The following is a 26,166-nucleotide window of genomic DNA, read 5'->3' as shown; positions in this document are numbered from 1 at the left end:
GAGTCCTGTGTTAATGTATCCTTATATGTTGTTAGCAAGAGTTTTATTGATCCAGTCTTTTAGTGGGTGATACTGAATTCTTTAGATGTCTCACATTTGCATGAATGCTTCTCATTGTTTCCTTATTTTCACCCTTCATGTTAACTTTATTTGAAGGATAAACCTGTTGAATTCTAGCTTTTCCTTTTCAGTTAACAGTGATATGTTTCATTTTTCTATTAATTGTAATAGAAACTATGTTTCATAGTGACTAAAATTTAGAGCTTAAATTCTGATCAAGCTGTTAAAAATTATTTTAGCTGGTCACAAATCAACCTATTTTCCCTACCTGATAAAATTTAAAAATTAAACATTTCTATTGGTAGGGATGCCTCTGGTTTGCCATTTTGAACAGTTGGCAAAGAGTATGTCTGAAAGATGTAAATAATTCAATCTTCAGTCAAGAAGAAAATTATAGTGTCTTAGAATTTTTAAAATGGAAAAATAAATGAAAAAGAATCTGATAAAAACTTTAATGAATTATCTAAGGCAGTAGTTTTGAAACTTTATAAAAGATAAGATCATTCTTTTTTAAAAACTTTATTGTTGACCCCTATTATTAGTATCTTTATTTTCTCCCCCATTGCCTATTTCCACCTAGCCCTTGTGAACTCTTTCCTCCAGCCATCACCATACTGTTGTGTGTACAGGTTATGCTGTTACGTGTATATGTTCTTTGGCTAATCCCTTCACCTTCCCTTCATCCAGTCCCCCCTTCCCCCTCCCTTCTGGCCTCTCTCCTCTCACCTCTAGTATCTGTAAATCTGTTCCATGTGTCCAAGCCTCTGTTTCTCTCTTGTTTGTCAGTTTATTTATTTTGTTCATTAGATTCCACATATAAGTGAGATCATATGCTATTTATCTTTCTCTAACTGCAGCTAAGCCCATTTCTTTCCAAATTAAATCATAGGTAAAATATCAATATATAAAACCAATGAGCAGAAATTTTATAGGCCTAGAGCCATGGAGCTCTTCAATATGACTTTTAAAAACTCCACTAATTTGTTTCTGTTATTTAAATTTATAATGAGAAAACTGGGAACTATAGAGAAATGTGGTTAGGTCACACAAATAGGTTTGGTGGCACAAATAGGATTAAAATCCAGGTGTCCTGAATCTCAGCCCAGCATTCTTGGAATAGCAACATAATTTGAGCATTAGAAGATGATTTGTGAAAAAAATTATCATAAGTAGAGAAAAAAGTCATGTCATCCTAAAATTCTGAGAGTCATTTAAAGTTCTTATTAGAGGCATTTTGGTTTAGGAGCAAATTTGAATGAGAAGTCTGGGCTTTATGCTAGAAGTCATGAAAAGACAGATCATTGCCTATTCTCATGGACTAAATCAAAGTGAATTAATTTAAAGGGAACAGACACCATATAGTATGCTTAGATTTTATTTTCTATTCAAATGCTAATAAAATCATCAATTAGAAGATAATTATTTAGTGATAGTAACTAGAAGTAAGTAGTGAATGGAGTATGGGTAGGAAGTGTAGCTACTTGTAGACATGAGGTGGTTTTCTACTTAGTGTGTTTTGTCCGCAAACTTACAGTTTATAGTCCAGGCGTTGCTGGAGAGTATTGTATAACTCCTTGATGCATAAATACCTGTCAAAATTCAAAAGGCAGACAGTCTGTATAGAATATATTGAATAAGAAATGTGGTTCATTCTTTGGATTCTACTGGAATAGAGATGCTAACTTAGACCACATTATTTTAACCTATATTATTGCTTTGACTAAAATGTGCTTTGGATTTATATAGTACCTCTGTCTTGAGGAATATTATGAGAAATAATCCTGTGAAACTTTGTTAAAAATTTTATTTACACTTGAAAATTACATTTCAAATTTTCCAGAGTACTACAGAGATTAACATTACACTCATTTCTGCCATCCAAATTTGACAAAAATTAACATTTTATTGAATATGCATCTTTTAAAATAAGAAAAGTACATTGCAGACAGAATTAAAGACCATATATACCTTCTCCTTCCCACTCACCTCTCTTCCCAGAGTTAAATGTGTCCTTGAAGTTGGGTGCATTTTTCTGTTTTTATTTTTATGACTTTACTGTGTATTTGTGTATAGTCAGCACTTTCTGTGTGTTTTAAATGCTAACAGTTTGTGTGTGTAGGAGAATGTAAAAACAAACCTTACATCATTTGAAAACTTTTTCTGTGGCTGTCTATAATTTCGCTCTTTGAATTATACAGTGTTGATCATAGCTATTCTCAGAAATGATGATTGATAAGGTTCAGCATGTCATCTGATGGACCTTCTGTGAATTCTTTGGGCTGAATTTAAATTTTTGGACTGTATGGATTGTAAAGGTCAATTTTTTAATTTGTTTTTAAATCAGTAACTTACTTCCTTTTAATGGAAATTAATTAGTAACATGCTGCTGCTGTTATTAATTTTTCTGCCTTTTCAATAAAAAAGTTCATCTTTTTCAAAAAGTGTTCAAAAATAATGTTGCACATTCATTGTAACAGTCTCAGTACAGATATAATGCATGCATGGAAAGTTAATTATTTTCCTTATTTCCATTTTTTTGAGATAGTCAATGTTGATAGAGATTGGAGTTCATTTTCTTTGGAAGTTATTGAGTGTCTGTTTTGACAAGGTTCTGATTTAGGGACCCTTAGGCATAAAGAGATAAATACAGTAATGGTCTTTGCTCTTAATAGTTATAGGAAATAAATCAAAAAGAAATAACTGATTCAAAATAGGAATGATAATGTCACTGGACAGGTACTGGGCCTGGAGTGTGTCTGCCTAAGGCAGGCCTGTGGTGTGTGGGTTCTTGACTTTGTGCAGGAGAGATTTCACCGTACGAGTCCAGGTGATTTTGAGAGTTAAGTTTATTAAAGCTGGAGACAGAGGAAGGACTCAGTGTAGAAGAAGCAACAGGAGAGAGCATAGGTAGCATTCTGCTTTGGCTCCCTAGGAATGTTATAGGAAAGAAATGAACCCAGGTGGGGCTACTGTTAGGTCACTGGGAAGTGAAAGTCAAAGTGACAGAAGTGAGCCAGAGTGGGTCTGCTTTTGTAAAAAAGCTCACTGGAAAGTCAGAGAAAAACGGCCTTTGAGACAGGCTTGGGGGTAAGCCTGGGGCTAACTGATGCTTCCCACTGCCCCCCTGCTGGCAGGTCTCAAGGGGACCCTTAGAGTTTAGGAGGAAGTAAAAAAGTTCATGCCCAGGAAGGGGCATGGGTGTGCTCTAGAGTGAGCCCACACTGGTATCCTTTGTCTAGAGGGTTTTATCTCTTTTGGGGGAGAATGTTAGGGGAGGGTTTCAGCAGAATATTCATCAGCTTTCCCAGATGCGTTTTTAATATACTGATACATCAAAATGAGTGTATAGGGGATGGGGATTATTCTTTGATCTTCTTTACTGTTTTGCTTTCATCTTGGGCCTGTCTGTCTCTAATTGAGTGTTTGTGATTTGTTCCCCTGAACTTCGTCCATTCTTGGGTTTGGCTGGCATTAATTGGATCTCTGTCCTCTATCTCCCTAACCAGGATGGTTTAAGGTGTATATTCTCTGGTTAGGAAAGCAAGGTATAAGCCATTTGCTGTCAAGTGTCCTCTCAAGTGTCCTTGGAAGATAAAGTCTTGTGATTCATTAGTTGGCTGGAAGTTGTTCGAATTGTTTGGCCTAGTTTAATTATCTGGTTTCAGTTTCCCCATTCCACTTGCCCAGGAATTTTCCTCTCTTCTTATCCTGCCTCAATAAGGGCTTGAAAGAGGTAAGGTATGAACTAGATGAAGAATGATTAGAAATTTGGGGAACAGGGATGGGGGAGCTTGGAAAAGGTTTTATGGAAGAGGTTAATATTTAAGTAATGAGTTGACTTGATACAGGGAGAAAGGTATTCTAGATCAGCACTATCTAGTAGAAATATAATGTGAACCACATATATCATTTAAAATTTTCTGGTAGCCACTTTAAAAAAGAAAAAAGAAACTGGCAGAGTTAGTATATTTTATTCTTTTTCATAAATATACTGTCATTTTAACATGTAATCAATTTTTAAAATTGTGACTTTTTACTTTTATCTTTTTGTCTTAAGTCTTAAAAATCCAGTGTATGATTTACATTTACAAGGTCTCAAATCAATCTACTACTGTATTTTAAGAGCTCAGTAGTCAGATGTGGCAGTGGCTGCTTGTGTTGGGCAGTGCAGGTCTAGATGGGTAAAAAGTATATAGAGTATATAAAAGGTAAAAAGTATATAGAAAAAGTATATAGAGCCAAACAATAGAAATATAGTGTGGGAGATGTAAGTTTTATTTTAGCGTGGAAGGGAATAGTGGGAGCTAATGCTGAAATGATAGCTTGTGGGAGATCATGAAGAGACTTTTAAGGCATATCTTGGTGAATTACTTCAAATAAAAAGAATTATCTTAAATTTTCTTAGTATGCTAAATTCACTGAAAGTGTACTGGGGTAATACCCAAAGATTGATATAAAAGCAAACATTAACATTTTGAATTATGTGTTTAGAATTTCAGCCTATGTTTGGAATCTAAGCTGGAAAACAATCCACTGGAAAATAACATTACTGTTTCAACTCTGCTCAGTCAAGCAGAACTTGATACAGGGGAGAGTAAATTTCCAGGTAATAACCCTTTGAAAATATTGTTTGGTCTACGGCCATACCACCCTGAACATGCCCGATCTCGTCTGAAAATATTATTTGGATTTCACAGTGTTCAGAGATATGTTTTTCAGTATAACAGGAAACCATATGGGCTACCAGATAGGTCTATTAAATCCTTTTTAACCATTGCTTATGTTTTTCAAATGTGTGATTATCACAGTTATTTGAGGGAGAATTATTTCTGTCCATTGGCTTGTTTAAAGAACTTAGGTATAATTCTTTGACTACCTCCCCAAAATTCTTTGATTTTAAATCTTTTATTTGTGGCTTACTCTCTGGAGAAGTATTACTTAATGAATTAAATTAGTGGTAGAAACATAGTTCTCAAATATAAATCTGCTTTACCATTTCAGAAGTATTACTTAATGAATTAAATTAGTGGTAGAAACATAGTTCTCAAATATAAATCTGCTTTACCATTTCAGGTTTTTATCTTCAACCTCATTCAGTTTTCCATTTTAGTGATTCTGTCTTCGAATTAAACATTTAATAAATGCTACATTTTTTCACTTATACAAAAATTTATTTTTTGTATCCTTGTAAAAAATTTTGACAGTATATTATTTGAAGTGTTGATGGGGATTTGCTCACCTATGGGGGATACAGAAAAGAAATTCCTAGTTCATGTTGTTTCTTTCTGCTAAAGGAAAGGTATACTTGGAGCAAAATATTGAGGTCAGATAATTTCTAACATTGGATGTCATTTAACCCTTTCTTTTAGTGGGGAAAGGAGCAGTATATATACTATGAACTTGAGAAATGTATTTATGCACTACAAAATAAAATGAATCGATTATTTCATTATTTATTAATGTGATTAAAACTACAGAGACTGCAGTTTTTTTAAGAAAGAATTTTTTTACCCTTACAAAAGTATATTTTTTTATTCCTTTTTTTAGAGAGAGAGGAAGGGAGACAGAAAAATTGATGTGCAAGAGAAGCATCAATTACTTGCTTCCTGTCCACACCCAGACCTGGGATTGAACTCTCAACCCAGTCATGTGCCCTGATGGGGAATTGAATCCTGGACCTTTGATTTCGGGACAGTGCTCTACCTAACTGAGCCACACCAGCCAGGCAGAAATGTTTTTATTTATTTTCATTTAGAAGTTATAGATTTATGCAGGCATTTAAATAATTTTCTTTATTGTTCAGTGCTAGTAAATATTAGTGAAACCAGAGGCATACTATTAATCTACTCTTAGAACTCTGCGGCTCTGTGGAGACTTTTCTGCCTCTTCTCTGAAGAGTAATTTCTAGGAAGGGGCTCTGATTTTATCATGCGATCTTTAATAAGAATAAAGCATTTACTGTATTGTGCTTTTTTTCTTCTCTAAAATGATTTTGAACTATTAAATGAAGAGCTAGTACAAAGCTTAATGCATAACCCATCTTGATTAAATTACAGGTTCACCTCCCAAACAGCACAGTATACTCATTAACCAAACATCTAAGACCAGTGATAACAGGTAAGGTCTTTGTTTAATATATGAGGGGGGTTCCAAAAAACCCTGGAACTTATTTATAAAGAGTTATGTATTTATTTTTACATGCTTACACTTCAGTCATCTTTGAATTATTTTCCATTTGATGCCAAGTATTTTCTATTTGATAATAGGTGAATTGAGACTGCTCAAAATAGTTTTTGAACTTGTCTATTTTGATGCCTTTTAGTGCCTTTGCCATTTTTTGTTTCACCTCTTCCACATAGACAAAATCTTTCCCTTTGCGGACTTTTCTCATCCTGGGAAACAAAAAGAAGTCACTTAGGGCGATAGTGGGAGAATGGGGAGGGCTGAGCAAAGGGGTCATGCAGTCTTCTGGTCAAAAACTGCTGAACACTCAGTGTGGTGTGGGAAGGTGTGCTCATAAATCACCCATCATGAAATGGGCAAATGCATTGAGTCTTCAAAAAAAATTCACTGAAGCTGAATGCAGCCTCTCACAATAACATCAGCTGGTACACTGATACAGATGGGTTCCGAGAGCACTCATCTAGGGAGGAAACCTATGCTACAGGGGGCCTGCCCTCCAGAAGATAATTTCAGGTTTGTTTGGGTTCCCCTTCATAAGTGTAAATATGACAACAGCTAAAAAATAAAGTGAGGCGTATTAAAAATTTTAAGTTAATTTGAGCAAAGTCACTTCAAGTTGAGCAATATTCAATCTAGCAGATAGAAAGGAGCTTTGAGCAACTGTCCAAAATGACAGACTTTAATCATCAGAAGAGAGTGGGCAAAAAAGGTGGGTTGGTTATGCGGTTACTTTTCTTAGGGGATGGCAAGGGTCTGTCAGGCAGGTCAGGTGATTCCTGATTGGTTGGTTTAATATTCTATTTCTGGGAGAGCCAAAACTATTTTGATGACTTGGGGCTAAGCATAAGCCACTGAATTTTTGGTTTGCCTTCCTGTTTTTATAGAATTTAAGGATTTTAACCTGCAAGTTTGAGTTTGAAAGATTTTTTTCCCCACTAAAACAGTTGTGCTTTTAACCCTCAGTTTTTTACTGAGGCAGTTATATTCACACTGTCTTTCTCATTGTATGGTTTTTTTTCTATGCCTATATATATATGGTTTTATAACTTCTGGTTTTTTTCTTAATGTACTATGGGCATCTTTTTTACCATCTTACCTCATTCTTTTTAACTCTGCATTAGATTTCATTCCTTACTTAACAGTTCACATTATGGATATTTTGGTGGTTTCTAGTTTATTCCTATAAAAAAAAGTCCTGTAAGAAATATGTCTTTACCCACTTACGTGATTTACATCTAGGATAAATTTCATAGCTATAGGACTTAACCTGCACTGCCAAATTTTCCTCCCAACTGGTTGTGTCTTCTTATTCTTGGAGCAGATGTTTGAGAAAGCTGTTACTCAAACCCCTTGAAATTCTGTGTTTTAAGTATCTCAGAAGCTTTTTTTTTTTTAAGATTTTATTTATTTATCTTTAGAGGGGAAGGGAAGGAGAGAAGGAGAGAAATACCAATGTATGGTTGCCCTTTGTGAGTTCCCTGCTGGGAACTGGCCTGCAACCCAGGCATGTGCCCTGACTGGGAATCGAACCACAATCATGTGGTTCGCAGGCCCGAGCTCAGTCCACTGAGCCACACCAGCCAGGGCTCTCAGAAGCTTTTTGTTTTATCTTTAATGTCAGAATTAAATTAAATCTGTCTTATTTTACTTTACAGATTACTGAAAACAGTGTTTAGGACAAATTGTAGTTACTCTGGTGCCTAAAACTATAAAACTTACCCAAATTATAGTAAGCGCTACAGTTTTTTATTTTTCAGCCTTAGTAGTGTTCTTGGGTTTCTTGGGTTTTTCATCCCTGATTTTTAAAAAGTTAGTTTTTCACCCTTGGAGTTAAAAGTTGTCAGTGTTAGGTAGAAAATAAGTTATTTTTTCCCCTCCTGTAATTTGAAGTGATGAAGATCTGTAACATTTAATAGTTTTTTTGTTCTCTTAAAGAGAAACACCACCAAATCATTCTTGGCCTAAGTGTAATTCCCATTTGGAGATAACAATACCAAAAGACTTGAAATTAAAAGAAGCAGAGAAATCCGATGAGAAACAGTTGATCATAGTAAGTATACAACTTGACCTTTTTGGTGAAGTGTTGTCATAAGTATTTTATTTATGCATTAAGAATGAATTTCATATCTTTCTTCTTTTTGACAATGTAGATTTTTACTATAGCAATATTCCTGATTATCATATCAAATTTTCTCCAACCCCCAAGTAGTGATCTATCATAACAAATAATAAAACAATAAAAATTCAAATTTAAATACTTAGTTTTATTTATAACATTGATTATTTTATATTTGTTATTTTAATATGTTTGATCTTTTAGTAGTTGGTTTAAATATTAAAATAATATGGATCTTAATACACAAGATGATTTTAAATATCTGAATTTTAGTAGATATTATAATTTTATATATATTTTTTGCCATTTAAAAAAATTTTAATTGTTCAAGACATTATAGTTTTAAAACTACATTTCACGGGAACATAAAGTAATAGTTAATTTGAAATAGAACATAGGTACTTTACAATTGTAATAGAATATAGGTACTTTACAATTTGGTTGTAAGGTAGAAAAGAGAGGGAGATGTTTTCATTGATTAAAAATCTAATTTGAATGAGTGAACACAATATGAAAAAGTGAAGAGACCTAAAATAATAGGGACATTTAATGCAGTTTCTGTTAACATAACCAATAGGATTTAGGGGGACTGGATAATTGACTCTAAGATTAATGTGGGAAAACAACTTTGCAAAGAATTGTCTGAAAAATTTTGAGGATTAGTGAGGGAAAGATTTGTTTTATCCAATGTAATAGTGTTTCTGTTGTCAAGTTAGTATGATAGTGAAAAAGGATTAGACAAGTAGAACCTAGGACTTAACTGTCTAGTGTAGTAGCTACATCTGGCTTTGAGAATTTGAAATGTGGCTCATCAGAATTGGGATATGTTGTAAGTGTAAATATAAATACTGCATTTGAAAGACAGGTAAAAAGAAAGAATGTAAAGTAAATCACTAATAAGTTTTTAAAATATTTAATACATGATAAAATTATAATATTTGGAATATGTTTTGTTAAATACATTATAAAAATAATTTCATTTTCCTTTTGCATTCTTTAACGTGACTACTAGACAATTTAAAATTACATTTGTGGATCACGTTTCTATTGGGTAGTGCTGGTCAGGAGATGGTGATGATGGTAGTGGCAATGATGATAATGGTAACAGTTAAGGTTTTTTAAATATATTTTTCAGTGTACTCCAGTCATATTAAGTTAAGCCATATTTTGAAAGCATGAGATCAATACTACTGTTATTTCCCATTGATTAGTGAAGAAATTGGGGCAGAAATGCTTCCTCATTAGTGTGAAAACTTAAGTGGATAAATGAATAAACAAAATGCAGGTTATGCACACAATGGAATATTACTCAGCCTTAGGAAGGAAGGAAATTCTGACACATGCTGCCAACATGGTTGAACCTTGAGGATAATTAGTGAAATAAGCCAGTCACTAAAATACCAAGACTGTGACTTCCACCAAGATGGAGGCATGGGTGGAAACACTGTGCCTTCTCCCACAACCAAGTTTGAATACAACAAAAGTTTGGAGAAATAAAGACACAACCAAAGGACAGAAAATTGAATTATACGGAAGTCCGACTACATCTAACCGTTCAACGGGGACGGTAAGAGGGGCGGAGCCAGCAGTGAGCAGGGTCGGGCAGGACAGGGCCCCCGACCCAGGCATGCAGGCAGACGGGAACCAGTTGGGTTGCGGGGCAGACCGCGGGCGCATATTCGCGCACAGTGAGACAGACCACGCAGGCCCCAGGGGGCGAGGGCTGACGGCGGTGGCATACTCGCGTGCAGTGGGACGAAACGCGTGGGCCCGGTGACGGCAGCAACTGCGGCACCGGTGAGGGCCGTGGCGGCAGGCGGCGGAGAGGACGCCATAGTCCCTCTTTGACCCTACCCCCACATATAGCGTCACAACCCAGCGACTTAGTTGCCCTGTTCTAGTGAACACTTTAGAGCTCTGATCCTGCTATGGAACAGGCACGAACAACCCGAAAGATGGCGCAAGAGGAACTCAAAGTCCCAGAGCCAATAACTCTAAGCGACCGAGAAATTGCCAGCCTCTCAGAAGCACAATTCAGGACACTATTTATCAGGATGCTCACAGAACTGGTAGATTATAGTCACAAATTAGAGGAACAAAGTCACAAATTAGAGGAACATATGAAGGCTAAACTAATTGAAATGAAGGGAGATGCACAGGAAACCAATAGTGATGGAAAGGAAACGGGGACTCAAATCAATGGAATGGACCAGAAGGAAGAACAAAACATCCCACCAGAAAGGAATGAAGAAATGAGAATTCAAAAAAATGAGGAGAGGCTTAGGAACCTCCAGGACATCTTTAAACGTTCCAACATCCGGATTATAGGGGTACCAGAAGGGGGAAAGAAACAGCCATGAGTGGAAAACGTATTTGAACAAATAATAAAGGAGAACTTCCCCAGTCTGGCAAAGGAAATAGACTTCCAGGAAATCCAGGAAGCTCAGAGAGTCCCAAAGAAGTTGGACCCAAGAAGGAACACACCAAGGCACATCATAATTACATTAGCCAAGACCAAAATGAAGGAGAGAATCCTAGAAGCAGCAAGGGATAAGGGGACAGTCACCTACAAAGGAGTACCCATCAGACTGTCAGCGGATTTCTCAAAAGAGACCTTACAGGCAAGAAGGGGCTGGAAAGAAGTATTCCAAGTCATGAAATCCAAAGACCTACAGCCAAGATTGCTTTATCCAGCAAAACTTTCATTTAGAATGGAAGGACAGATAAAGTGCTTCTCAGATAAGGTCAAGTTCAAGGAGTTCATCATCACCAAGCCCTTATTATATGAAATGCTAAAGAGACTTAGATAAGAAAAAGAAGATGAAAAATATGAACAGTGAAAGGACAGCAAACACACAGTTATTAACAATCACACCTAAAACAAAAGCAAACTAAGAGGACAGCTAGATCAGGAGTGGAACCATAGAAATGAAGAACACATGGAGGGTTAGAAACGGGGGTGGGAGGGGGAGAAGGGGGGAGAAGGCACAGAAAGTAGCATAGATGGTAGGTAGAAAATAGATAGGGGGAGGGTGAGAATAGTGGGGAAAATACAGAATCAAAAGAACTTGAGACACGTGGTTATAAACTAAGGGAGGGAGAATGGTGGGGGAGGGAGGGTGCGGGGGGAGGGGATTGAAGGGGGGGAATAGAACAACTGTAATGGTATAATCAATAAAATATATTTAAAAAAATAAAATAAAATACCAAGACTGTGATTCCACTTCCATGAGGTACCTGGTAAAGTAGTCAAATTCACAGAGACAGAAAGGCCCAGAACACATTGACTGAATGTGGGGGGAGGACACCGGACAGGGCAAGTCTGTGCTGAACTGTGCATGTCAAACACCCTGGAGCACATTTGCTACAGGCACTTCTTTTTTTCCATTGTCTTTCTGAGGAAATCTTCAAGAATCAGGTGGTTGCCTAGAGCTGGGTAGGAACAGGGATTGGGGAGCTGTTTAATGGGTATAGGGTTTTAGTTTTGCAAAATGCAAAGAATTCTGGAGATTGGTTGTACAACACTGTAAATATACTTAACATTCCTGAACTGTACACTTAAAAATCGTAACATGGTAAATATTATGTGTGAGTATCTTAACCACAATTACAAATTGTTTCTTCTGCCTGTAATAATTTTGCAGTTAATTAATTTTTTAAATTATTGGAGTCACTTAGAATTAACTTCCCTTTAGTTTTATACAGTGTTTTATTTACCATTTGATTTCTCTTTTCTCTTTGACTCTAGTTCTAAGGCACGGGAGATACTGTTATCTTACATTCTTTTTTATTTTTGTCAATGATTAGTTCAAATAGCAGCAGAATTTTAGAGCAGAAAGATAAAAAGGATTTCTAAAAAATTTTAAAGTTAGCCCTGGCTGGCGTAGCTTAGTGGGTTGAGCGTGGGCTGCAAACCAAAGGGTCATAGGTTCGATTCTCAGTCAGGCCACATGCTTGGGTTGTGGGCCAGATTCCCCAGTAGGGGGCACGTGAGAGGCAACCACACATTGGTATTTCTCTCCTTCTCTTCCCCTCTATCTAAACATGAGTAAATAAAATCTTTTTTTTTTTTTAATTTATTTACTTACCTTTAGAGGGGAAGGGGGGAGGGAGAGAAACATCAATGTATGGTTGCCTTTTGTGCGTTCCCTGCTGGGAGTTGGCCTGCAGGGAACCGGCCTGCAACCCAGGCATATGCCCTGACTGGGAATCGAACCGCCACCCTCTGGTTCACAGGCCTGTGCTCAGTCCACTGAGCTACACCAGCCAGGGCTAGTAAATAAAATCTTTAAAAAAAATTTTTTTAAGTTAGATCATTTTGCTGAAATTTAATTTTTTTAATGTATATATTTTATTGATTATACCATGACAGTTGTTCTAATCCCCCCCTTCAATCCCCTCTACCCTGCACACTCCCTCCCCCACCATTCTCTCCCCCTTAGTTTATAACCACGTGTCTCAAGTTCTTTAGATTCTATATTTCCCCTACTATTCTTGCCCTCCTCCCTATCTGTTTTCTACCTACTGTCTATGCTATTTTCTGTACCTTCTCCCCCCTTCTCCTCCTCCCACTCCTCTGTTGCTAACCCTCCATTTGTTCTTCATTTCTATGGTTCCACTCCTGATCTAGCTGTCCTCTTTGTCTGCCTTTGTCTTAGGTGTGGTTGTTAATAACTGTGAGTTTGCTGTCCTTTCACTGTTCATATTTTTTGTCTTCTCTTTCTTAGGTAAGTCCCTTTAACATTTCACATAATAAGGACTTGGTGAAGATGAACTCCTTGAACTTGACCTTATCTGAGAAGCACTTTATCTGTCCTTCCATTCTAAATGAAAGTTTTGCTGGATAAAGCAATCTTGGCTGTAGGTCTTTGGATTTCATGACTTGGAATACTTCTTTCCAGCTCCTTCTTGCCTGTAAGGTCTCTTTTGAGAAATCTGCTGACAGTGTGATGGGAAGTCCTTTGTAGGTGACTGTCCCCTATCCCTTGCTGCTTCTAGGATTCTCTCCTTCATTTTAGTCTTGGCTAATGTAATTATGATGTGCCTTGGTGTGTTCCTTCTTGGGTCCAAGTTCTTTGGGACTCTCTGAGCTTCCTGGATTTCCTGGAAGTCTATTTCCTTTGCCAGACTGGGGAAGTTCTCCTTTATTATTTGGTCAAATACATTTTCCACTTGTGGCTGTTTCTTTCCCCCTTCTGGTACCCTTATAATTCGGATGTTGGAATGTTTAAAGATGTCCTGAAGGTTCCTAAGCCTCTCCTCATTTTTTTGAATTCTCGTTTCTTCATTCTTTTCTGGTTAGATGTTTCATTCTTCCTTCTGGTCCACTCCATTGATTTGAGTCCCAGTTTCCTTTCCATCACTATTGGTTTCCTGTGCATTTCCCTTCATTTCAATTAGTTTAGCCTTCATATGTTCCTCTAATTTGTGGCTAAAATCAACCAGTTCTGTGAGCATCCTGATGACTATTGTTCTGAACTGTGCATCTGAGAGGCTGGCAATTTCTCGGTCGCTTAGAGTTATGGGCTCTGGGGCTTTGAGTTCTTCTTGCGCCATCTTTTGGGCTGTTCGTGCCTGTTACATATCAGGATCGGAGCCTTAGGTGTTCACCAGAGCAGGGCAACTCAGTTGCTGGGTTGGGACGTTGTATGTGGGGACGGGGTCAGAGAAGAGCAATGGCAGTCCCATCTGCTGCCTCTGCCACTGCTGCCGCCGCTGCAGCTGCCACCATCACCGGGGCCCGTGCGTTTCGTCTCACTGTGCTCTAATGTGCGACCGCAGTGAGCCCTCCGCCACTGGGTTCGCCCGCTGGGGCCTGTGCGGTCCATCTCACAGTGCGCGAATGTGTGACCACGGTCCGTCTGCCCCGCACCCTCACTGGGTCCGAGCTGCTACCCTGCTGCTACCCCAGCTGCTTGCGTGCCTGGATCGGGGGATCTTTCCTGCCTGATCCTGCTCCACTGCTGGCTCCGCCCCTCTTACCAGTCCCGGTTGAACGGTTCGTTGTTGTTGGACTTACGTATAGTTCAATTTTGTGTTCTTTGGCTGTGTCTTTGTTTACTAAGCTTTTGTTGTATTCATACTTGGTTTGGGAGAAGGCACAGTGTTTCCACCTATGCCTCCATCTTGGCGGAAGTCTCCTGAAAATTTCTTTTTGAATAAAACCAAGAATAGAAAACATTTTGTAAACATTTAGTGTTCCACAGTGCTAGCGTGAATTACTGGAGAATAGGTGATTGTAGTCAGTCTTTGGTATGCATTTAATATAAAAATTTAATTTTACCTCTTCTCAGGATTTTCAGGTGAAATCAAAATACTGTTTTTACTATCTACAAATGAGAATAAAATTAAAGAGAACAGATTTTTAGGGTATTAAAAAGTGTGTACAGAGGGGACTTCCGCCAAGATGGAGGTGTAGGTGGAAACACTATGCCTCCTCTCACAATTAAGTTTAAAGTCAACAAAGTTTTAGTAACAAAAATGCAACCAAAACACAGAAAATTGAACTGCACAGAAGTCTGACAACAACGAACCATTCACCAAGACCGGTAAGAGGGGTGGAGCCAGCAGCAGAGCAGGGTCAGGCAGGAAAGATCTCCCAACCCAGGTGCGCAGGCAGCAGTGGGCAGATCCCAGATGTGGGGTAGCAGCAGGTGGACCCAATGAGGGCGCAAGGCGGCTGGCTGAACATGGTCACACATTCGCTCGCAGATAAACCAGCAATGGAGCGAAGAGTGAGACAGATTGTGCAGGCCCCAGCGATGGGAAGCAGCAGAGGGGACCGCCATTGCTCTTCTTTGACTTGGCTCCCACATACAGCGTCACAACCCAGCGACTGAGTGGCTCCGCCCTGGTGAACACCTAGGGCTCCGCTCTTCATATGTAACAGGCACGAACAGTCCAAAATATGGCTAAAGTCTCAAAGCCCCAGAGCCGATAACTCTAAGTGACCAAGAAATAGCCAACCTCAGATGCACAGTTCAAACCACTGGTGATCAGGATGCTCACAGAACTGGTTGATTTTAGTCACAAATTAGAGGGACAAATGAAGGCTAAACTAATTGTAATGAAGGGAAATGCACAGGAAACCAATAGTGAGGGGAAGGAAACTGGGACTCAAATCAAGGGAGTGGACCAGAAGGAAGAACGAAACATCCAACCAGAAAGGAATGAAGAAACGAGAATTCAAAAAAAAACGAGGAGAGGCTTAGGAACCTTCAGGACATCTTTAAACGTTCCAACATCCGGATTATAGGGGTACCAGAAGAAGAAAAGAAACAGCCTTGAGTGGAAAACTTATTTGAACAAATAATAAAGGAGAACTTCCCCAATCTGGCGAAGGAAATAGATCTCCAGGAAATCCAGGAAGCTCAGAGAGTGCCAAAGAAGTTGGACCCAAGAAGGAACACACCAAGGCACATCATAATTACATTAGCCAAGACTAAAATGAAGGAGAGAATCCTAGAAGCAGCAAGAGACAAGGGGACAGTCACCTACAAAGGAGTACCCATCAGACTGTCAGTGGATTTCTCAAAAGAGTCCTTACAGGCAAGAAGGAGCTGGAAAGAAGTATTCCAAGTCAGGAAATCCAAAGACCTACAAGCAAGACTGCTCTATCCAGCAAAGCTTTCATTTAGAATGGAAGGACAAATAAAGTGCTTCTCAGATAAGATCAAATTCAAGGAGTTCATCATCATGGAGCCCTTATTCTATAAAATGTTAAAGGGACTTATCTAAGAAAAAGAAGATCAAAAATTTGAACAGTGAAAGGACAGCAAACACAGTTATTGACAACCACACGTACAACAAAAGCAAACTAAGAGGACAGCTAGATCAGGAGCGAAACCATAGAAATGATCACATGGAGGGTAAGCAACAGGAGTGGGAGGAGAAGAGGGGATAAGGTACCGAAAATAAGGAGCATAGACAGTAGGTAGAAAATATATGGGGGGGAGAGGAAGAATAGTAGGGGAAATATAGAATCTAAAGAACTTGAGACACGTCATGAACTAAAGGGGGGGAATGGTGAGGGAGGGGTGTGCAGGGTGAAGGGGAATGAAGAGGGGGAATTAGAACAACTGTAGTGTTATAATCAATAAAATATGTTTTTAAAAAAGTGTGTACAACACTATTGTGTCTAAACTTTAGCAATATAAATATTGCAGATAAAAAAATACTCATTTGTACAGTATTTTGCTGTTTGGTGGATTTTGGACTAAGATTGTAGTTTGTGTTAAAGATATTTTTCTATTCCTTTCAATGGTTATTAAATGCTAAGCAGCGAGTGATCAGATTACTAAAACAGAAACAGTTTGTGATAAAATTGTACACAGATTTCAAAGATTAACATTTCATTTTTGTAATCAACATTGTATGTTATTTATTATAGAGTAAATACTTCTCACTTTATTTTTATACCATAGCTTTAGAGGCTAATGTCCTCGAATTATTCTTTTGGGAGAAAAAAGCTCCTCTTATTTTTTTCTATAAATAGGATGCGGGACAAAAAAGATTTGGAGCAGTTTCCTGTAATGTTTGTGGCATGCTTTATACAGCTTCAAATCCAGAGGATGAAACACAGCATCTGCTCTTCCACAACCAGTTTATAAGTGCTGTAAAATATGTGGTAAGTGCAATTCATGATTCCTAAAATGCAAGATTTTAAAGAGACAAACTGCCAAATTTAAGTCATTGAATTATGTCTTTTTTTTAGGAAATGGCAGTATTGTACAAACCCCTTATATATTTGGGGCTTATTTTAAAACAAAGTTAAGTATAAAAACCAGCTAATTTATTCTGTCTGGTTTATGTTGTGGGATTTTTTAATTTAAATTATATTTTTAAGGTAGTTAATTTGTCTCTTTTAACAAGTCATGCTATTCAGCTTGAGTAGTTTGTAAAGTTTCTTTTGATTTTAATAATTTTAGCTATTGCTCAGTCTGTTTAATATTATATGACTTGACACAACTTTTTATTTGGGGTTCGATAATGGTATATATTATACCAAATAGATGATTTGGGGATTTCCTTTACCTTCTCTTTTTTGCTATCATGAGGGGCTTTCTTTATAAAATTTAAAAAGAAGGTTAAGACCTCAGCATTCATACTATACTAAAAAAAATCCCACAAAGTAAATTTATTCTAGTATATATTTTTAATGTATGTACACTTGAGGCATAATAGGTATTACTTACTATTTTTTTTTCAGTAAACAGCTTTTTAAAACAATTTGGATCATTTGAATATTTTATGAAAATAGTATTTAATGTAATTGCTGTTTACCTGTATCTGAAATGGAATCTATTTTTATTCCATACATGTTACCTTCAGTACTGTACACTCACATTAATAAGACCTCCAGGATATCTGAACTGAGATCACCAATTCATTTCATGTAGGCCTTTTTATATGTGTATAGGCACCAGATGTTGGATTATTTAAAGATGTTTATTGATTTCAGTTAAATTTGTATCCTTACCTTTGGTTGAAGGATTCATATTCATTGTTTCATTTATCCAGATACTTCTACCCAAGATAGGTGGGGTTTTCTTTTTATGGCTCTTTACTGTGGCGATCCTTTATATTCCTTACTTCATGTACCTTTTCCACACACACCCCTTCCTACCATTTAACTAAATAAAATATAAGGTGTGTGGACATAGAATATTTATAGCTTAGATATGGATCTATTATTTGAAATTTGTATTTTTCCAATTTGCCTATATTAACATCCTTACAACTGGAAAAGAAAAATATTTCTGTCAGGTAGCTAAATTATGGAACGTTTTAGGGATAAAAATCATTTCAGGTTTTTTTTTACATGTGATTCTGTTAGAACTTAGTTTAAATGAGTTCTGCTTAATTTGCATTATTTGATTCTTGTCATCGGTTTCCTAAAATTATAAAAGATTGTACTTGAAAGGGTTATTCTTTACCGTTAAGGGAATTTCTTGATTTCTAACAGAAACATTAAAGAAATCAATCAGGAAATATGTATTCTTTTCTCCACAGTACCAACGGAAAATTGGTTTATGGAATAAGGTGAAGTCATCTCCTCCTAAACACATTCTAAGTCTTTTAAACTATGAAGCGATGTAGCAGTTTAGGGAAAACTGGTTTGTGCCCCAGCTTTCCTCCTCCCCTCCTTCTCCCTTGATGGGACAGAGCTATAGGTTATTTTATTTATTTTTTAAATAAGCTCAAGAGAAGGAATTGAGTTTAGCCATTGGAAATCCTTTGCTAACATCAGAGACATCATTATTTTCACTTTTTTCCTTTTTTTAAAATTTTTATTTTCCTTCTTTTTTACAGTTTTTAGATTTTATTTTATTTATTTATCTTTAGAGAGGAAGAGAAGGAGAGAAATATCAATGTATGGTTGCTTCTTGTGAATCCCCTGCTGGGAACTGGCGTGCAACCTAGGCATGTGCCCTGACTGGGAATGGAACCGCGATCGTGTGGTTTCACAGGCCCGTGCTCAATCCACTGAGGTACACCAGCCAGGGCCTCTTTTCACTTTTTTCAAATGTAGGTATACACAGAGTCTAAGGTAGAAACTCCTCCAAAACAGTGTAGCATTCTTTTTTAGTGTATGGAAAGAGGATAAAAACATACTCATATTAAATATGTTCTGCTGTGCTCACAGATCTGGATTTTAGGTTATGACATTAAATACTTATTGGGCACCTAGTATTGTGTTTCAGCGTTGTGTGTTTTCCTCCTTTTTTTGTTAAGGTATAATTGAATATTAAGTGCTCTTAAGTGTTTGACAAACTAAATTTTTTTAATGCCAATTATATTTTATGTTTGTCTTTTGGAGAGAAGCACATAGAAAAGAACTCATTTGGTGCTCTGGCTTTAATTCATTTCAAATAGAGAGTGTTCAAGGACCTGAAATGAAGTTTTGTTCTACTTAAGACTATATAAAAAGAGAATAAATTAGAACAAAGAGTTTTACTTTTAAAGTTATAATCAAACATTCCTTAGAAAATAAGTTAAATAGCTTTTTCTTAGGGTAAAAATTTTCCCTTAGACATGGTAAATGTTTATGACAGTTAGAAATGGCTAAAGATCTGCTTTCAAAATATTAATATTTAAATTATATAGTCATTTTTGGTTGACTAAAAAATATTCTTTACTTATCCTCTTTGGTCTGGAGTAGGGGAGTCAGTGATGGTCCTCTTTCTTTCTTCATTGTATTCCATTTGCCTCATTGACACAGTTTCTTCACCTGAGGATATTTTTTCATTAACTTTTGGAGAGAGAGAAAGAGGGGGGGAGAGAGAAACATGTATCGATGTATTGGTTGCCTTCTCCTACCCTCACCAGGGATTGAACCCAAAACCTGGATATATGCCATGTCTGGGAACCCAACCTGGGGCCTTTGTGTCTACAGAACAATACTCTTTTTAAAAATTATTTTTCAAGTACAGTTTTCTGTCTTTTACTCCCATCCCAGCCACCCCCCCACCCCGTGCTCCCCACCTCCCTCCCATTTCCACCCCGCTTAGTTGTCCATGTGTCCTTTATACTAGTTCTAAATCCCTCTCCCTTTTCCCCTGAAATTCCCTCCCCTCTCCCCTCTAGTCACTGTCCCATTGTTCTCTATTTCGGTGTCTTTGTTTTTATTTTGCTTGCTTGTTTGTTTTGTTTAGCTTCCTGTTAAAGGTGAGATCATATGGTATTTGTTATCTGACATACTAGAAACTATTTAGGAAAGAGTCTGTTAATACTTCAGGGGGACCTGGAATCTGGTTTAGACCTGAGAGAACACATTAGTTTCTCTTTATGAACTAAGGTGCTGTTTCCTAAAGGTGTAAAGAGAAAGCAGAAAAAATTCCCCCTGGATCATTGAGTCATACTGTCAGGCCAGGAACTTATCCAGAACTCAGCTTTATTTTGAGCTTTTAGTAATAAAGAAGAGTAATAATGTTTGGGTTCTTTGCAGAGAAACTCCCAATTTAATCCATTTCTTTCTGTTCTTAACTTTTTTGAATTAACATCTGACTGATGCTCTGTGGAGGTGGAGGCCCCTACTCTTAGGGTATATGATACACCCTTGCCTCAAGTTTAGGAACAAAGCGTGAAAAAAATGAGAAGTTAACAATGAAATATTTAAGTAACTATTAAAGCAATAAATCAGTATTAACTATTTAGGTAAAATGTAGATTAGCTTTGCAATTTAGAAGTGATAATTACTTTACTAGAGCAGTGATGAGAGGGAGCTTGTTTCCATGGGTGAAGAGGAATTAAGATTTGATTTCTTTAAATTGTTTATAAGGAAGTCATCAATGGTTGGTAGCATAGTATCACTAATGAGAAAGCTTAACATCATTGTTGGGAATAATGAGTAGATCTTTTTTACTGAATTAGAGATTTTTGTAGGTTATAGCACTAGAAAATTGCATCAGATCAGGTTGTGATGTTTTGATTTTGAATGCGAGGTAGACTTTATTCTTTCTGTTCTTTTAGATGTTAAAGGATTTTGAGCATTGCAAATCAAACAGTTAAGTTTAAATAATGTTGAGATAATATTTTGCTGTTGTGTAGGGAAGGAAATGTTTCAGTGGTATATATAGAGAGTAGTAGAGGCTGTATGTAGTGTTGAATTATGGCATTGGTGGAAATGGAAATTTTACGACAAGGAAAACTTTGAAGAAAGATTTGATAGACCCCTGATTGCCCACAAAGCTGTGCTATCCAGTACAGTAGCACTAAGCATAAAATTGAAAATGCTATTCCTCAGTTACTGTAGCTAGTGCTCAGGCTACACTATTAGTATAGATATAGAACATTTGTTTTGTCACAGAGAGTTCTGTTGGACAGTGCTGCTGTAGAAAGCTGAGTCAAGGAAACCATGATAGGTAACACTTGCTTAAACTTTTAATTTCTCATATGTGAAATTTGAATACATGTAAATTTACTTCTGAATACTTTTTCTGTCTTCCTTTGGAAGATAATTAGCAAAAAGAGAAACCTGGGTATTAGAGAAAAGAAAAGTAAATAGTAGAGCAGGAATAGGAATTTTAACATGTTGGAAATGGGAAGGAATCTAAAGCAAAATAGCCCTGGCCCTTAGAACTGTGCTTTGTCATCACTGGGGAATAGGGAGCAGGTAGGAGGACTCAGAGCCAGGTTGGAGAATTTGGTTTGAGTTTCCCTGCTTAAAGGTAAGGCTATGATACCCTGTTGAAAATAGAGAAATAGTCTTTAGAGATGGGTAGGAATTACATAAAAATTACCAAATGTTTTATGTCTCGTTTGTGTTTCTGTCTTCCTTGACTCTTATTTTTCATTTCTCTAATTCATTGTGTCTTAAAGACTTAGAATATTATGATATATAAATATAGGATGGGACCAGAACTTTAAATCTTAATGAGAAAGTAGTTTTGCTTTGGGATGGGAGGGTATATCATGGAGGAAAAATGCCTTTAGAATAAATGTTAGTTGCAAGAAAGTTTTACATTTTTAAAAAGACTTCATAAACTCTGGGGACAGAAAATCTGTAACATATCTAGTGGCAAATAAAAACTTCTCCTGTCTGTTCTTTTTCTACTGCCCTATACTCAATACCTCAAGCTGGAAACTTGAGAATAATCTTTTCGTTTTCTCTCTACATATTCCTTATACTCATTACATTAGTAAAACTCACCTTCAGAATAGAGTTCAGGTCCTCCCATTTTGTCATATTTACCGCTACTACTCTGAGCCAAGCTGCCATCATTTCTTACCCAGACCACTTGTGTAATGCTTTCCTAACTGGTTTCCCAGCCTCCCTGTTTCCCTGTAATCCTTCTCCATGGTGTTGACAGCAGTCTTAAAAACTGAAATCAGATTATGTTCTTTACTTAAAATTCTCCTGTGAGCTCTCACCACACAGTTAAAATTGTGAGTATTAATTTACTACGGTATCCACCTTCAAGTACTTCACCTTCTCTAATCTCATCTTCTTACACTCTTCTTCTTACTTAATGTAGTCCAATATAGCTTTTGCTTCTGTTCTTAAACCACTCCAGCCACATGCCATTTTAGTATATTTGTATGTAACTTTACCTTTTGCTGGACTGTTCTCTCAGATCTTCACACCCTTGCTCCCTTTATTTAGACTGATCTTACTGTTGCAGAGATTCCCTTCTTCACTTCTGAGTACTACACAGTCTTTCCCCCCATCCCTACTCTATTGTATTAGTTTTATTTTTCTATATCATTTATCATACTAAATTTGTTATATATACAATATTTCCCACAAAATAGAAGCCTTGTTGAAACAGAGTTGTTTTGTTTTGTCTTTTTAATCTGTTTAGCATGTTACAGAGCTCCTGCCAGTGAGCAGTAGGGGATCAACAAGTACATTGCATCATTTTTTTATTTAAAATTTTATTTATTTTCAGAGAGAGAAGGGAGGGAGAAGGAGAGGGAGAAAAACATTTGTTGGTTGCCTCTCACATGCAACTACAGACCTGGCCCAAAACCTAGGCTGTGCCCCAGTTGGAAATTGAACCTGGCAACTTTTGGGTTTGCCGTCCGGTACTTAGTCTACTGAGACACACCAGCCAGGGCAATGAGTACATTGAATTAAAGAGTGAATTTTGATCCAAAACCACAGGAGAGTGGTCTTACTTATCTCATACAAAAATGATATTAAGCCAGAAGATTTTTCTAGGCTTTGGCAATTCTGATATTTGTTTATTTTAAATCATTGGGAATTACTACTATAAATATTTTTTGGGTGATGTAGAACATATTTTCTGTATTTGATACAGGTTAGGCAAAATAAAATTATTAGCAAAATACTTCAAAATATGTAAAGCATTGAATTTAATTGTGGCAATTAGAGGTTTAGTAACTAGATTTGCATATAGAACTATATACTTTACTGAATTTAGTTGCTAAAGTGGATCATTCTTCATTTAGAAAAACAGAAAATAACTCTTTCTTTCTAAAATGTGAGAGGTTTATTATATGTCATTTTATACTAGTGGTTTTTCTCAGTTTGTATTTAACATTTTCTGTAAGATACAGTTTCCTTTGTATATGAAAGTAGTGTTCCTAATCCTGTTACAGGATGTTCAGCTTCAGAGTTTTAGTTTCTCTACTGAAATCCTACTTTTTACCTAGTATGATCATCTTGTCCTTTAAATCTTTAACACATTTAAAATAGAGATTGTAAGGCTTTCCTGCTACTTAAACATCTGGGTGATCTTGGGGCCTGTTTCTGGAAACTGTTTCCTCTTGATTTTTGGATCATAATATCCTGTTTCTGTCCAGGGTTTCATTAAGTTGTTTTTTTTTTTAATAGAGATTATTTTTTAGATCAGCTTTAGGTTTACAGTGAAAATTACAGAGTTCCCATAAAACCCTGCTCAATATACTGCACCAGAGGTACATTTGTTACAGGTGATCAACCTACATTATTATACCATTGTTACTAAAAAATCCATAGTTTATATTAGTGTTTACTCATCGTGTTGTACATTCCATGTGTATAATTCCATAGGTTTTGAGAAATGTGTCATGTAAAGTAGTTTCATTGCCCTAAAAAACTTCTTTTCCATCTTTTCATCCTTGCCTCTTCCCAGCTTCTGGCAACATTGATCTTTTTGCTGTCTCTATAGTTTTGCTTTATCCAGAATGCCATATATGGAGTTGTACAATGGAGTTGTACAGTATGTAGTTGTTCTGGATTGATATCGTTCACTTACTAGTGCATTTAAAGTTATTCCATGTCTTGTTATGGCTCAATAGCTCTTTTTTGTTAGTGCTAATTAATATTTCATTGCCTGGATACATGAAAGTTTACTTATGTAGTTACTTACTGAAGAACACTGTGGTTATTTCCAAGTTTTGGTAATTATGAATAAAGCTGCTGTAAACATCCATGTGCGAGTCTTTAAATTTTATAACTTAGATATGTACATTTTCTATGTAAGTGATCACAAACTTGGGACCTGCTTGAAAATTTTAAAAGATTATCAAAAGGGCTGTTGTATAATGAAGGTTATTATGTGAGGATATTTTTGCTTATTTGTGGTGGCAGTTATCAAAAAAGTATGCATGGATCTTTTTTTCTCATCAGTTTTCATTAGTGTTTGTGTATTTAATGTGTGGCCCAAGACAACTCTTCTTCCACTGTGGCCCAGAGATGCCAAAAGGTTGGATACCCCTGCTTTAATTCTTTTTTGTAAATGCCAAGGGGTGTGATTAAGGAGTGGAATTCCTTCCTTAATTCCAAGGAGTGGAACGTATGTTAGTTTCGTATGAATGCCAAAGAGTGTGATTGCTGGAGCTTATGTTTAGTTTTGTAAGAAACTGACAAACTGTTTTTCCAAAATGGCTGTATAGTTTTGCATTCCATCCAGAAAAGAATAAGATTTCTTGCTGCTCCACATCTTTGTCAGCATTTGGTATTGTCAGTGTTCTGGGTTTTGGTCATTCTAATAGGTGCGTACTGGTATCTTGTTTTTTTTTAAATATATTTTATTGATTATACCATTACAGTTGTTCTGTTCCCCCCCTTCATTCCCCTCCACCCAAACACTCCCTCCCCCACCATTCTCCCTCCCTTAGTTTATAACCACATGTCTTGAGTTCTTTAGATTCTATATTTCCCCTAGTATTCTTGCCCTCCCCCCTATCTATTTTCTACCTACCATCTATGCTATTTTCTGTACCTTCTCCCCCTTTCTCCTCCTTCCACTCCCCTGTTGCTAACCCTCCATGTGTTCTTCATTTCTATGGTTCCACTCCTGATCTAGCTGTCCTCTAGGCTTGCTTTTGTTTTAGGTGTGGTTGTTAATAACTGTGAGTTTGCTGTCCTTTCACTGGTTATATTTTTCATCTTCTTTTTCTCATATAAGTCCCTTTAACATTTCGTATAATAAGGGCTTGGTGATGATGAACTCCTTGAACTTGACCTTATCTGAGAAGCACTTGATCTGTCCTTCCATTCTAAATGAAAGTTTTGCTGGATAAAGCAATCTTGGCTGTAGGTCTTTGGATTTCATGACTTGGAATACTTCTTTCCAGCCCCTTCTTGCCTGGAAGGTGTCTTTTGATAAATCCACTGACAGTCTGATGGGTACTCCTTTGTAGGTGACTGTCCTCTTATCTCTTGCTGCTTCTAGGATTCTCTCCTTCATTTTAGTCTTGGCTAATGTAGTTATGATGTGCCTTGGTGTGTTCCTTCTTGGGTCCAACTTCTTTGGGACTCTCTGAGCTTCCTGGATTTCCTGGAAGTCTATTTCCTTTGCCAGACTGGGGAAGTTCTCCTTTATTATTTGGTCAAATAAGTTTTCCACTCAAGGCTGTTTCTTTCCCCCTTCTGGTACCCCTATAATTCGGATGTTGGAATGTTTAAAGATGTCCTGGAGGTTCCTAAGCCTCTCCTCATTTTTTTGAATTCTCATTACTTCATTCCTTTCTGGTAGGATATTTTGTTCTTCCTTCTGGTCCATTCCATTGATTTGAGGTCCAGTTTCCTGTCCATCACTATTGGTTTCCTGGACATCTCCCTTCATTTCAATTAGTTTAGCCTTCATATGTTCCTGTAATTTGTGACTATAATCAACCAGTTCTGTGAGCATCCTGATGACTAGTGTTTTGAACTGTGCTTCTGAGAGGCTGGCTATTTCTTGGTCACTTAGAATTATTGGCTCTGGGACTTTGAGTTCTTCTTGTGCCATCTTTTGGGCTGTTCGTGCCTGTTATATAGTAGGATTGGAGCTCTAGGTCTTCACCAGAGCAGGGCAACTCAGTCGCTGGGTTGTGACGCTGTATGTGGGGGCGCGGTCAACAAGGAGCAATAGCAT

The 26,166-nt window shown here is 37.0% G+C and overlaps 1 protein-coding gene across 7 annotated transcripts in view; it reads left to right on the top strand.

Moving 5' to 3' along the window:
- The window catches only part of ESCO1 (establishment of sister chromatid cohesion N-acetyltransferase 1), an 82,230-nt gene that overhangs the window by 21,157 nt on the left and 34,907 nt on the right, over window positions 1-26,166 (top strand). For all 7 annotated transcript variants that reach the window (XR_005064390.1, XR_005064389.1, XM_037031702.1 and 4 more), the window contains 4 exons: window positions 4,552-4,666; window positions 6,117-6,177; window positions 8,179-8,293; window positions 16,854-16,985. Coding sequence is in view for 5 of the 7 variants with exons in the window: in XM_037031702.1 (XP_036887597.1) it covers window positions 4,552-4,666; window positions 6,117-6,177; window positions 8,179-8,293; window positions 16,854-16,985 (423 nt within the window). In the remaining 2 variants the exon portion in view is untranslated. The remainder of the gene's footprint in view (window positions 1-4,551; window positions 4,667-6,116; window positions 6,178-8,178; window positions 8,294-16,853; window positions 16,986-26,166) is intronic.

Source organism: Sturnira hondurensis, unplaced genomic scaffold, assembly GCF_014824575.4.
Source record: "Sturnira hondurensis isolate 20B ecotype Veracruz unplaced genomic scaffold, ASM1482457v3 Scaffold0001872, whole genome shotgun sequence".
NCBI lineage: Eukaryota > Metazoa > Chordata > Mammalia > Chiroptera > Phyllostomidae > Sturnira > Sturnira hondurensis.
Note: the sequence above shows the minus strand (reverse complement) of the source record. Positions and strands in the feature narration are given on the sequence as shown.